At 43.5% G+C, this 15,285-nt stretch overlaps 1 protein-coding gene across 1 annotated transcript; it reads left to right on the forward strand.

Moving 5' to 3' along the window:
* The first annotated feature begins 224 nt into the window (after positions 1-224).
* Positions 225-1,383, forward strand: LOC133777298 (prolyl hydroxylase EGLN3-like). The gene has a single exon (XM_062216812.1). It carries the CDS (start codon positions 299-301, stop codon positions 977-979), a length of 681 nt encoding a protein of 226 aa, XP_062072796.1. The 5' UTR covers positions 225-298; the 3' UTR covers positions 980-1,383.
* Positions 1,384-15,285: the final 13,902 nt, after the last annotated feature.

Below are 15,285 nucleotides of genomic sequence, written 5' to 3' on the forward strand. Positions count from 1 at the left end.
AAGGGGCCCTCGGACTCCTCGCTGGGCCAGTGCGGCACTGGGTCATGGAGCACCGCACATCTCGGGCTGGCCCCCTGAACGGCGAGCCCTTCCTGCCAGAGTTGCGGACAACTTTCCCCTGCCCTTGGGTGCCGCGGTGGCGCGGTGGCTCGGTGGCGCGGTGGCTCCTGGACAGTGCCCGCCGCAGGTTCCTGAACTCAGCGCTCCGCTCGCTGCGCCTCCGCTGGGTGCTGCGGCGGGTCGCTCCCCACTCCCCACGTGCACGTGGGGTGTCCCTGCCCTGCGTCCTGCAGGTGAGATGCCCCTGTCACACATCATGAGCCAGGATCTGGAGAAAATTGCCATGGATTACATCATGCCGTGCCTGCACGAGGTGGGCTTCTGCTACCTGGACAACTTCCTGGGCAAGGTGGTGGGCAACTGCGTGCTGGAGCGCGTGAAGCAGCTGCACTGCGAAGGGGCCCTGCGGGACGGCCAGCTGGCCGGGCCGCGCGCCCAGGTCTCAAAGCGGCACCTGCGCGGCGACCAGATCACGTGGATCGGGGGCAACGAGAAGGGCTGCGAGGCCATCAGCTTCCTCCTGTCCCTCATCGACAGGCTGGTCCTGTACTGCGGAAGCCGCCTGGGCAAATACTACGTCAAGGAGAGGTCCAAGGCAATGGTGGCATGCTATCCAGGAAATGGAACAGGTTATGTTCGCCACGTGGACAATCCCAATGATGACGGCCGCTGTATCACCTGCATCTACTACCTGAACAAGAACTGGGATGCCAAGCTACATGGTGGGATCCTGAGGATATTTCCAGAAGGGAAGTCGTTCGTAGCAGATGTGGAGCCCATTTTCAATAGACTGCTGTTCTTCTGGTCGGACCGCAGGAATCCACATGAGGTGCAGCCTTCCTATGCCACCAGATACGCCATGACTGGTACTTTGATGCTGAAGAAAGAGCAGAAGCCAAAAAGAAATTCGGGAATTTAACTAGGAAGAGCGAGACTGAGCTCACTGAAGACTGACCATGCTGTGACATTCGCTGGCCTCGTTCACTTTAGTTACAGTTCCCGAATTTTCTTTAAGCATTGACACCCAAAGATGACAAGAAAGTCCCCTTGAGTGCTTGTCTCCCTCATGTCCCTGTCTTGCGTGTGGTACTTGGTGTTCTCTTGCCAACACTGTGTTGACCTGCAGATACTGTCTCTGCCAGACGAACTCACTTGCTACTCCAGAAAGACCTGCACATGTCCCTGTTGGCCAGCGGGTTAGCTGATAGGTTTGGTAAAACTGGTTATTGAAACAAGAGCCTGGGAGCACAGGGATGAATTTTACTTGCACTTTATATACGCTTCCTGATTTGAAAGGAGGAGGTTTGCAAAAAACAAAACAAAACAAACAAACAAACAAAAAACAGAGCATGGTGACAGATACCACAGAGAGGCGTTATTAAAGCCTTAACAGTGGGAAACCAATCTATGCCATCTGAACAATTTCACGATCTAATGGCATTATTACCTCTAGAAAGGGCTTCTGTTATTGTGATCAACTTATAACTGTCCCAAGGTCTGGACACTCCTTTTTTCGTTCTAGTCCTGCAACCTGGCCTTTCTGCCTCTGTCCCATTTTTTTTCCTGAAAATAATGATCACTGAGGACAGCATCATTCATTCTCTATTTTCACTGCTTACCTGGAGAACCTAATTCTCCAGGTGCTAAAACTAGAAATGAGTTCTTTTGGTTGGAATGGGAATTTGAATTTCAATCAAAAGACGAAAATCTCCCTGGTAGTTGAGTGTGGACCACCGGGAACAGTGTAGCTACTGACGGACATGCAATAGCCGTGTGTCTCTTCAGCAATTGGAGAGGGAAGATGGAGCGGGAAATGTCGATATTCCCGTGGTTTTTGTTTTTTCAGTTTTCATTTTTTATGAGCCCACCCTTACCTGACAAAATTAACCAGCCTCGGGTGCTGTATTAGAGAAAGGAAATGGAAATAAAAAGAAAACCTCAGAGAGCTGTTTGAATTCTTGCACATTATCTGTCCTGTCTAGCTTTTCCTCGGCTCCCCTGACGCTGCAGCCCCACTGTGGATGGCAGTGGGGCGAGCATCATGGAATTTGCTGGAAATGTGGAAGCTTCTACCACAGCAGCCAGCAGAGATCCCACTGCCTCAAGACCTCTGTGTTGAGAGCCCATTTTATGAAAGTTACACTTCCTACTTTTCAGTTCTACTCTTGTGTTTGTTTAAAAATCCCATTTATTTCTTGCTTGAAAATCCATGAACGTCAAGGAACCAGAAATATTTTCATCAGTCACGTACAGACTTTCCAAGAAAGAAGTTTATTTTTTTCTTTCCTGGTTTCAGAAAGTTCCCATTGTTCACTCTCACAGTTGCTTTATTTTCTTTCACTGCAGTACTTCTCACCCTCTAACTGACTATGTAATTTACTTTTTTATTTTGTTTATTGTCTTGTGTCCTTTCTCTTGAGTGTGAGCCCAATGAAGACAGGGATTTTGTATGTTTTTAATCAATACAATATATTCCTAGCACCTGACATAGTGCCTAGCACACAGTAAGGGCTCAGCAGCTATTTTGAATAAATATAATCTCCTACACTAGCACTAATAATTTGATTAATTTCCTTCATCTTTGGCAAAAACGCTTGCTAGCTTGTTTCTACCATTGTTGACATAACTCATTTAGGCTAAGAGTTTTCGGAAGCTTGGTCATGGTGTCATTTCATGTTCATGTATCTAGGAATATGTCATCCATTGGCCACTGTGAATCTGAAAATTGAACAAGTGATATTTCTGCCCTTCTGTGTCTTTGGACTATGGGGGTAGCTTAACGGTAGTTTCTGGTAGTAGAGTACATTCCTCCTTTGGCACCATTTTGGAAAACTGAAACAGAAAAAGAAGGAAAGTTGTTTATTATAGAATTTGTATTCTGTTAATATGTTTTCATGATCACTAATGTCATGGGATTAATAGTGACCTTATTCTGAAGAACCATGATGTATTTCCAATAGTGTGTCTGTATCATTCAGTGGAGTCAATATTTTGACTTGCCAATAGATCTGACCTCTTCGACCTTGCTATGCCTTCCAGACAAATGTACATAAACTAATAAACTAGATATCAAATAAAAAAAAACATAATCACCAACAAAGAAAGGAAACATTGACTATCTTCATCAAAAGACTTTGATTTGGATGCAGTCTTTTCTACAGAAGTCTTACAACATGTTTTATAATTGTAAAATTGCTAGTGAAGTCCCTCATTCAATACAAAGTCTGAAAGAGGTCAAACAACTTGCCCAAGACTCCTCAGCTAACAAATTACAGAAGCAGGATTCAAACCCAGGAAGAACTGTGGCTTCAAAATGCTTAGGATGTATGAGGAAGTATAAGACAAATATAACCCCAATGAATCACTTTCTCTTGATTGTGACCAAAGTGGCTCAATTATGTAAAATAACTCATACTTCCTAGCACTTTCAATACTTGCTCTCAGTTCATAAAAAAAAGTATAAAAAGGGGTGCTATTAAATATGTACAGATCTCAATATATAGATTTCTTCCTCACACATAGAATATCTATCACCCGATAAACAATTCAGTGATGAAAGGAACCATGGATAAATTTAAAAATTGTTTTATTTCAAATAAAATATCTCAGGGTAAGTTGAAGGAACCATGGAACTGAACAGCAAACAACACATACATTATATGAGACAACATAGATAAAGTGCTCAAAACAGTGCCTGGCAAACAATGGGCAGGCACCAGTAGGTAGCTCCCTCTGCGTTGCTCCCCAACTTTGGTAACAGACAATTCTAGGCCGGGATCACTGCCTCTTGCTAACGTGAGGCACATTACAGGCTTCATGATCTGGCCCTGGCAACTTCTCTGGTCTTCTCTCTCACCTCTCCTGGTCTTGCACTCAGTCCTCTAACAACAGCAAACAGCAGCTGGTTCTTCTACACCTATCTCTGATTCATTTTGTCCCCATGCCTGGCAAACCCTTTCTCTATGCTCATCACCCATATCATGCCTATATGTCTCCTCAGGGCCGTTGGGCAGCATTTAATCACAGACCTTGGCAACCTACCTAGAACATCCTTCACCAGGTTTCTGAGACACCCCATCCTCATGGGTCCTCCAACCTCTCAAAACACTTTATTCCACATTGTATACGAGGTCTATCTCCTCTATCCAAATATATTGAAACTGTCCAGACCTCCAAGTTCAATCTCTTCTCTCTTCTAATGAGACATTAAGAATTTAGCCTTTGGTGTTGGCACTGTGGCTCAGCAGATTAAGCTGCTGCCTACAGTGCCAGCATCTCATATGGACAGTGGTTCAAGTCCTGGCTGCTCCACTTCTGATCTGGCTCCCTGCTTATGTACCTAGGAAAGCAGCAGAAGATGGTCCAAGTGCTTGCCACCCACATGGGAGACCAGATGAAACTCCTGGCTCCTGGCTCCTGGCTCCTAGCTCCTGGCTCCTGGTTTGGGCCTAGGCCAGCCAAGCCATTGTGACCATTTGGGGAGTGAACCAGTGAATGGGAGATCTCTCTTTCTCTCTCTCTCTCTCTCCTCTGCCTTTCAAATAAATCTTTAAAAAAAATAACTTGGGCTTTAGATCCTGAGTCCCCAGATTTGCTTCTTATTAGCTCTGTAGCTCCTCTGCTTCCTCATCTACAATGCAGCTAACAATAGTATCTGCCACACAGAGTCATCCAGATCAGATCAACTGGGGTCAAAGCAGTGGCTCACTTGGTTAATCCTCCACCTGCAGCACCGGCATCCCATATGGGCACCGGGTTCAGGTCCCAATTGCTCCTCTTCCAGTCCAGCTCTCTGCTGTGGCCCGGGAAGGCAGTGGAGAATGGCCCATGTGCTTGGGCCCCTGCACCCAAATGGGAGACCGGGGGGAGGCACCTAGCTCCTGGCTTCGGATTGGCGCAGCGCCAGCTGTAGCAGCCATTTGAGGATTGAACCACAGAAGGAAGACCTTTCTCTCTGTCTCTCTCTCTCTCACTGTCTATAACTCTACCTGTCAAGTAAAAAACATATTTTTAAAAAAGATCAAATCAACTAATACATGTAAAATGCTCAGACCAGTGCTTAGCACACAGAAGACAGTTCATAGCCACTGGCTATTCTCATTAATGTGATGATAGGAAGCACTATTGGGGCAGGCATCTGGCCTAGTAGTTAAGACAACCATATTCCATACTGGAGTGCCTGGGTTTGAGTCATAGCTCTACTGTCAATTTTAGCCTCCTGCAAATGTGCACCCTGGAAGGCAGCATGTAATGACTCAAATAATTGGGTCCCTGCCTCTCACATGGGAGACCTGTATTGAATCCTGGCTCCTGGCTTTAGCCTGGCTCAGCCGCTGCCATTGCAGGCATTTGGGGAGGGAACCAGTAGATGGAAGAACTCTGTTTTTTCTCTCTTTCTTTCTCTACTCCTCAAATAAAAACAAATGAATAGGGGCCAGCACTGTAGTATAAGTGGGTAAAGCCTCCGCCTACAGTGCCAGCATCCCATATGGGCACCGGTTCAAGTCCTTCCTGGCTGTTCCACTTCTGATCCAGCTTTCTGCTATGGCCTGGGAAAGCAATAGAAAATGTCCCAAGTCCTTGGGCCCCTGCACCTGCAAAGGAGACCTGGAAGAAGGTCCTGGCTCCTGGCTTCAGATCAGCACAGCTCCAGCTATTGAGGCCAATTGGGGAGTGAACCAGCGGATGGAAGACCTTTCTCTCCCTCTCTCTCCCTCCCTCCCTCCCTCCCTCTGTAACTCAGCTTTTCAAACAAATAAATAAATCTTTTAAAAAAGAATGAAGTTTTAAAAAAGAAAGCGCTTTTGCTGTTTTTGTTTTTATAATATATCCCATCTACTCTCATGAGTTTGAATATCAGTATTTTCCAAATTTCTATCTGTAGCCCACAATAACTGCCTAAGATCATTAATTAGATATCTCAGATGTCATTTTCAATTTCAAAAGTCTAAATCAGCACTCTTGTCCCATCTCCTTTTAAATGTGAGTTTTGTCCTTCCTGTAGCACTCAATCACAGTACTAGACAAGGAGCTCAACTCAGCTAGTTTCTCTAACTGAATACTCATCCTTACTATCACCCTCTCCTTCACCCCCATACCAAGCCCATCACTAGGTCCAACCTGAAATAGCCACATTCAGCGCTCCTTTCTCCATCTCCACAGCCACCACCTGGCTGTCAATGACTGTGATGCTGAGAATAGCTCTCCATGGACCTTTTCTTCCCCCATTCTCAGATCAGCAGTCAGTCAAGTGATCTTTCTGAAATGAAAAAATCCTGGGGCTGGGCACTGTGGCTCAGTGGGTTAACACCCTGGCCTGAAGCAACGGTATCCCATATGGGCGCTGATTCTAGTCCCAGCTGCTCCTCTTCCAATCCAACTCTCTGCTATGGCCTGGGATAGCAGTGGAAGATGGCCCAAGTCCTTGGACCTGGAGGAAGCTCCTGGCTCCTGGCTTCGGATCGGCACAGCTCCAGTGTTGTGGCCATCTAGGGAGTGAACCATTGGATGGAAGACATCTCTCTCTGTCTCTACCTCTCTCTGTAACTCTGCCTGTCAAATAAATAAAATAAATCTTTTAAAAAAATCCTATGATGTCTTTTAAGCCCTTGCTTAAAATCCCTTAATAATTTGAGATGAAACATTCATATTTGTCCCTAGAGTCCTGCATTATTTGACATGTGTTTTCAGAAGCTATTGGAAAACCATACTTATCTCATGACATCCCTTGCTCTCCACCCCACCAAGGGCCATCTGAAGGAGTTTTCCATTAGCTGCTTAAACAATCCACACTACCTTGGGTCTCAATACTTTTTCTTGGCTTGAAACCCCTAGTTCACTAGTTTTCTCACTAATTCCTGCTTACCCTTACTTCTCAAGCTTGAATTGTTGTTGAATTGTTCCTTAGAAAAACCTCCCCTGACTTCTCCAGCTAAGTTAAGGCCCCCTGCTATATTTCCTTACATAACTCTGTACTTTTGCTTCATTAGAAAAACCATGAAGGCAGGGGCTATATCTGTTCTGTTCAGAACAGATGCTCAAGGCTCAACAAAGTGGTCTACAACAGGTGCCAAATAATTACCTATTACATAAGTGAGTGTCCTATTTCATCAAGTCTAAAGCGCCATCAAGGTGGCGGCTTTACTTGCTATGCCACAGCACTTGTCCCACAACCAAATGTGCTTATCAACACCACACTGAAATGGTTATAGGTACCCAATGTTTTTGGTTGAGGCACACTGGCTCCATTCTTTGTTTTTCCATTGTTGAACTTTGCCAAGTAGTTCTCCTGTATCATAGTTCATTCCAACAATCACATAGGATAAGATGCATTCATGGGGCTGGCATCGTCACTCAGTGGGTAAAACCTCCACCTGCAACGCTAGCATCCCATATGAGCACCAGTGTAGTCCAAGCTGCTCCACTTCCAATCCAGCTCCCTGCTATTGGACCTGGGAAAGCACTGGAAGATATCCCAAGTGCTTGGGCCCCCACACTCATGTGAAAGACCCAGATGGAGCTTCAGGCTCTTGGCTTCAGTCTCACCAATCCCTGGTTGTTGCAGCCATCTGAGGAGTGAAGCAGTAGATGGAAGATCTCTCTTTCTCTCTTTCAAATGAAGAAATAAATCTTTAAAGAAAAATTATGCATTCCTAATGTGAAAAAATAATGTACATGGGAAAATTGAGTAAATAAAGCAGATCACTATGGTACATATTGTTCTAAGCTCATCCTGACTAGTTAATTTGAGATTTCCCTTTCTTTTTATCTACTCTTCAAATTTTGTTTAAAAGTAACTGATATCTTTCCAAAGCAAGGCAGAATTTTAAAAATAAAAAAGCTAATTTTTGAAACTCAGTTTAAATTTTATGAGCTCTGGGAAGGATTTTTGGCCATCAAGTTAGGGTAGGGTGTTCTGTTTAGAGCTTTCAAAACATTTGGTTTTTATCTCTATGCATACTTGCATTCTATTATTGTAATCCCCTCACAGATTTGTCTCTCCAACCATACTGGGACTCCCCTGAGGATATGATTTGATGTTTACACTGGCATCACCCCCAAACTGGGCCCAGTGCTTACAGAGTTAGATGCTCATGAGATGTCTGTTTTGTGAATGAATACATGAATCTATAAAACTGGCCCTGGGTTTAGAACCATCTTACAGGGAGCTGTCTCCTTTCCCTGAGCTCTGGCTGTGCCAGTCTTCTATGTTCCTAGGATACGCCAAACTCTTGGTGATTGCAAGGCCACTGACATACCTTCTGCCTAACAACGTCCTCCCCTCCCTGCCTTGCTCTTCTTATGGTTAGTTCCTGCTCATTCTTCAGGTCTCAGCTTAGATCTCTCCACAGAAAAGTCCTCCCTGACCACACTATAGAATGCTTTGTTTATTTGGGATTATCTGTCACCCCCCACCCAGTAGTCCAAAGGCCTGTAAGGGCAGGGACCACCACTAACAATGTCTAGAGCTGAGTAGTACATACTCAACAATTACATATGGAGTGAAAGTGCTTACTTAGCATTTATTTGAAAATAAAAAAAAAAAAGGTGATCAGCAGATCATGAAAGACCTCATCTGCTATGGGAGGCAGCTTGGCCTTTACATTACAGAAGGCAGAGAGCTAAGGGTTTTCAAGTAGGGCAATGAATGACCAGATGTTTCCAATGCCCTAGTTCTAAGGGCAGTCTTTTAATCATCATTAAAAGCACATCTCGTACAAATCTTCCTTGTAATTAGTTGTTCTCCCTCTAGTGATGTGCACAATTCTGTCATTTCCATTTTATCTGGAGACAGGAGTTCTCTATTATAACATAACGTGTTCATTCATATTAAACAACAGGGGATAGCATTGAAGTGCAGGGTATAGGAGGGATGTTCAAGCGGGGTTGCCTCATTTATGATGGGAGCAAGAGGGGAGATTCCTGTCCTGGAAACAAGAGCCTTGGGAGGAAGGTGATTGAGAAGCTCCTAAGTGAAAAAACCTGTTGGCTTGCTTCTGGATGGAAGCAGCAAACTGTAGACTTCTTGCTGTTTTCTGATCAGCCCCTCCACCCACTCCTTCTTTACAATATATTTAGGTGAATTGCAGTTGGGAAAAGCAGCTCTAAAAATTGATCCAGGCCCTATTTTTGGAAGGAAGGCTGGAATCAAAGATTTTAAGCAAATTTAAAACTTCTATTGGCAAAACAAAGACAAAACACAAATTGACCAAAAATATATTTGTAAAAAATGAATCCCCTTAGTGTTTAAAGACTTCTTACAAGTTTTAAGAAAAAAATAAATAACTCAATAGCAAATAGGCAAAGGAAAAAAAAATCAGGCAACTAGCACATTACTAAAAAAATTAGAAAAAAAATCCAATCTCACTAATAATGAAAGGCAAATTTAAAATACTGCCTGAAATTTTACATATTAGATTTGAAAAAATTTAAAGGACTGAAAATAACTTGTGTTGTAAAGAAAATGGACAATCGGGCATTTTCATATGTTGGGGAAAGGATACAAAGGAATAACTTTTTTGGAAAGTACTTTGGTAATTTTGTCTACAACATAAAAATGTATTACTTCAGTGAAGAATATCAAACTAGGGGAAAGTGACTTTCAGTTTTTTCCTTTATGTACTTCCATATTTTAAAATGCTTGATGAGTATTATTTTATAATTAAACAAAAAGTTTTAAAAATATTTACCTATTTGACTAAGAAATTCCATATCTTGGGGCTAGCACTGTGGCACAACGGGTTAACACCCTGGCCTGAAGCACAGGCATCCCATATGGGTGCTGGTTCAAATCCCAGCTGCTCCACTTCCTATCCAGCTCTCTTCTATGGCCTGGGAAACCAGTAGAAGATGGTCCAAGTCCTTGGGCCCCTGCACCCATGTCGGGGACCCAGAGGAAGCTCCTGGCTCCTGGCTTTGGATCGGTGCAGCTCTGGCCATTGTGGCCAATTAAGGAGACCTCTCTCTCTCTCTCTCTCTGTCTCTCTCTCTATCTCTCTCTGCCTCTCCTCTCTTTGTGTAACTCTGACTTGCAAATAAATAAATAAAATCTTAAAAAAAAGAAATTCCATATGTAGCAATTTTCCCCATGAGTTACTCAAAAATAAATATTATTCAAAAATATGTTTTTAAAAGAATTGTTTTACAATTCTACAGAATTTGTAAAAGAACCCAAAGATTTTAAGCAAATTTAAAACTTGTGTTGTAAAGAAAGTGGACAATCGGGCACTATGCATTGAACTATGAGCTGGAAAGTAAGCTGGCTATTTACACCTGTGACAAAAGTAAGATTATGTACACAGAGGTTAATAAGTATACCTATATTAATATGTTAATACATAGTTCAATGTGATTTATCTCTACAAAGGAATACTAACAGCTAGATGTACTATATGGAAAAATACTACTAGTCATAAACCATGATGAAAAGATAGCAAAACATCATCATTATATGATACTGTTACTATTTAATATAGTTTGTATTTATGTATCCATAAAATACAGTGGTTTAGAATTCACATGATCATTTGCAGTTTCCATTCTTTGTGAACATTGTTAAGTCCATGATGCGTGATCATCTCTCCCAGGCATGAATGAATCATAGCTATAAAACCTCTCTGGGAAAGCAAGAGTAGAGCTGGAGAATGGGGACTGGCCCTGGACCTCTATCTCAGTGCAGCTTCATTCTCTCCTAGTTTGTGTGTACACTCCTGAAGAGTAAGAATTGTTTCACTGTAGGAGAGAGCTGGAAAGTAAGCCAGCTCTTTGCACCTGTGATAAAAGTAAGATTATGTAAAGAGGTCTCGAAAGTGACTGTAATAACCAATACCATTCCCTTTCTCCCAAGCCCCACATCTCCTCCCAGGATCATGTTGCACACCTTGTTATTTATCAATTATACATTAATGAAGTTCAAAAGAAATCGGTTCCTTTAATTTTGTACAGCATGTCTATTTACTTATTCTCATGTGAAGGATGATATCAGAACCAAATACTAAAAACCAAGGAAACCTGATTGCAAAAAAACTACAAAGTCTCTAACTAAAACCCAAAGAACCTCACTGTCATCTACAATCTGATCTATTTATGTTCAGCTTTTAACACACCCAGGAAACATCTGCAGAACTTAGGAAAACCCCTACTCAAACCTCACCGTGTTTGGGAAGTATGAATCTCAGAATCAGAAGAGACCTTACAGATCTGTTTTTAAACACCTCATTCACAAGGACACTAAAGCTCCGAGAGCAAAACTGGCTCAGACCAGACCACACACCAAAACCAGGATACCCTGAGTCTTGAGGCCTTCTCTGGCTCCCTTCACCCCCAGAATCAAGCCTATTTGTACAGCTGAATACACAGCAAGAGGAAAGCAAAATTAGTATAGATTTTGATTATAAACAACTAAAAATCTGATTAATTATTGAACAACTTGGTTTCCCTCTCTCTGTTTTCCTAGACAGAGTTAGCAGGTGGTACAAGAGCAGGCCCACAAGAAAACTCCTTGGCATCATCTTCTAGCTTCATCCCTTTGTTGTGCCTACAGCATGATCAAAATCTACAGAGCTACAAAGTGCCAAACCATAGCTTCCTTTACTGACAGCTAAATCCATTTATCCAAGTATATTCATTGTCTAAACAAAGATTTACAGAGTACCAACTCTGCCAGGTACAGCTCTAGTTCCTGGACAGCTCTAGTTCATGGCAGTTGGGGTAAGGGTTGGTGGGTTCCCTTATGTTCATGCACTTAGAGAACCGGCAGCTCTGCTGGACCCAAGGTATTTGGTCATGGATCGGGCCAAACTGCATATATTCATCATATTGAGTCTTCATAATAATGTCTACTAACTGGCTTTGGTGGTTAGGACTAGCATTATGTTCAAGTACATTTATCTACATTACCAAAATCACAGCCAGCCCTGGTACACTGAAAACCAAGTGGTGGGCCTGGACCTCTGAAATATTGCAGCACAGATGCTAGAGCTGTCCTTGTTAGCAGTCTGAGTAAATGGTCTCTAAGAACGAAAAAGTGTTTAATTCAGTCACAGATTGCCTAAGACAGTCTATAAGACTGTACTTAACTTTATACCCTCACTGATTCTGTTTGGATTCACAAGCAATTATTGTCTGTTCAGTCTATTCTATACACTAAGAACTACATAAACAAAAAAGTATAAGATGTTGCCCCTCCCTCCAAAGATATGCTGATGAGATGGACACAGGCACCATCAACATGATGCAGTAAGTGTCATGAATGAGGCAGGCATAGGTGCTGTCAGAGCCCCATGGAGATAAGCCTCACCCAGCCTGGGCAAAGAAATAAGTGCACACAGTGGCTTCCTGAAGGAGAGGGTACCAGGATTGGAGACAGAAGGATAAATATGAGTTATCCAGGCAATGGAGTATGCGTGCTCCAATGAGTAAAGCCACAGACACATAAATCAGGATAAAATATATGTGAAAAGTAACAAGTAGTTTAGACTCACTGTAGCAAGAAATGAGAAGAAGCCAGAGAGATTCTCCAAGTTCATATCATGAAAGGCCTGGCACATAGCAGATACTCAATAAACACTTAACTGGTGAAAGAACTGGCTAGAGCTTTCATTTAGGAAAGATTATAACCAAATGGTCACACGGGCTGGGCATATTTTCTGTAGTTTTTGTTAGTAGAAACAGAATATAGTGAATCAGTAATTACAAGAACATGACCCAGTCAGCAAGAACATAGGTCACCCAGCATGATACTTGGGCACTCAGGCATAATGAAGAGGAAGGGGCTGCAGAGTTCTGATGTTCTTGTGGCCACAAGGAAGAGAGGAGTTGGAGTGATTTCTGCACAGAAGACACAGGCTGAGATCACACGGAGGAAGACTGACACAGGAGAAACAGGGTCTGGGACCTTGGGAACTTCCTGGACATTGCAACCATCCCTTTCTCCCAATGGCCTAGACATGACCAGCATAGATAAACCAAGTATCTGTGTGACTCCAGCTGCCCTCTCTCATGGCATCATGTGGAAGGAACCCTGAACTGGGGTGGAGTAGTAGAACTCATATTCCTGGTGATTGCTTTGTGGTGGGCATGGGTCTTTTGCTGCTCCTGAAAAAGGAAGCAGACACCCAGAGGTGGAAGAAACAGGAGTCAGCACAACCCACACCCTAACAACTCCATGTTGAATACACTGAGACACGAGAATTTGGGGTCAGTGTAGGTTTTCCCTATGCATAAGAAAACAGAAGCAATGAAGTTAATAAGGGAGGCAGACACCACAGCGACCAGCTATAAATTCTAAGAACTGTCATCACACTCACATCAAAAACAACACGGTGAAATTTGTCCTTTTGATATCCCCAGCATTGACTTTCTTGTGCTGTATTTTTTTTTTTTTTAGAAAATGTGAGACTGTGGACAAGGGGCAGGAGTATATGGCAATACTCAACACTTTCTGCTCAGTGTTGCTATAAACCTGAAAGTACTCTAAAAATAAAGTCCAGTATAAAAAGTTGGGGCCAGCGCTGTGGCAGTGGAGCTGCCACCTGCAGTGCCAGCATCTCATATGGGCCCTGGTTCTAGTTCCTGCTGTTCCACTTCTGATCCAGCTCTCTGCTATGGCCTGGGAGGGCAGTAGAAGATGCCCAAGTCCTTGGGCCCCTGCACCCACATGGGAGACCAGGAAGAACTTCCTAGCTCCTGGCTTTGGATCAGCACAGCTCCAGCCATTGCAGCCATCTGGGAAGTGAACCAGTAGATGGAAGACCTCTCTCTCTCTCTCTCTCTCGCTCTCTCGCTCTTGCTCTCACTCCTGCTCTGTCTCTCTGCCTTTCAAATAAATAAACAAATCTTTTAAAAAAAGTTCAAAAGTGAAACTGATCTATTAATACATGCAACTGTTCAAGACTGGGATCCTGAAGTCCATGTTCCTCATCCTTTGGCCCTAAGTTGTGACTCTGTCCCCTGCCATCCCTGGACCACCTAACTGTTCTTAGCTCCTCTGAGTGTCCAAGGGCTCCATGATTGTAGGGGCCTGTGACCCACTTACACTGATGAGCAGGGCATGTGTTAAGATGAAAGGGTAAGGGGCCAGCGCCATGGCTCACTTGGTTAATCCTCTACCTGTGGTGCCGGCATCCCATATTGGCACCAAGTTCTAGTCCCGGTTGCTCCTCTTCCAGTCCAGCTCTCTACTGTGGCCTGGGAAGGCAGTGGAGGATGGCCCAAGTGCTTGGGCCCCTGAACCCACATGGGAGACCAGGAGGAAGCACCTGGCTCCTGGCTTTGGATTGGCATAGCTCCGGCTGTTGTGTCCATTTGGGGGGCAAACCAATGGAAGGAAGACCTTTCTCTCTGTCTCTCCCTCTCACTGTCTAACTTTATCTGTTAAATTAAAAAAAAAGACTACAGAGTAAACAAAAAGATAAGCAACTGAGAAGACCAATCTCACAGAGGTGAAAATGAAGCAAACTATTGATTGTAAGGTAGGCCCAGGCAGCACAGCAGTAGCAATCCATGGCCTTTCTGATGTTCCACTGATAAAGGGGTCATTACCAGCCATATGTCCATACCACAGTTCTCTGGTTTATCTGTTCTATACTCCTCAGCTTCAATTCCAAACAGAACATCTGAATGTCTAGATAAATACTGCCTCTGTGCACTACTGAGATAAGGCCACATCATAGGGCCCTTAGCTAGCATGTGAGCAAGCTGTCCAGGATTCCAGGCCTCCCCCGATCCAGTCAGCATGGCTATAATCCAGTCAGAGAGGCTGGTTACTTTGGTTTCTCAACAAGGGGCCTAGGGAAGTATAATTATATAGCTACCTTTAGAAGAAACTAGGAGTATGGCAGGCACTAGGAATTTGTTTATGACACACTGAAGGTGGCAATGCCTTAGAGGTTTGGGGAACAGGGAATGGAAAAAGTGACATCTGTGCAGTACTGGAGACTTAATAACATAAAAATAAGGAAATAAGACCTTTAGCAACCAGGACAGACCTAGACATTCCTGAAAACCTCATTTTCAGCAGTTACTATTCTATCCCCATCCACTCCAATCCCATAATGTAGAAAAGCACGTGTCCCACTCTCTAAGACTTTAGGGACACAGCAAATGAGGTTTTACAAAGACAGCATGGCAAGGATTTGAAGGTTCATCTCCATACTAGACAAACTTTTCCTTAGCTTATGGGCTGTGTCTACATCCTTATCATAGCCCTTATTATAGTTTTGAACT

This window comes from Lepus europaeus, chromosome 18, assembly GCF_033115175.1.
Source record: "Lepus europaeus isolate LE1 chromosome 18, mLepTim1.pri, whole genome shotgun sequence".
Taxonomy (NCBI): domain Eukaryota; kingdom Metazoa; phylum Chordata; class Mammalia; order Lagomorpha; family Leporidae; genus Lepus; species Lepus europaeus.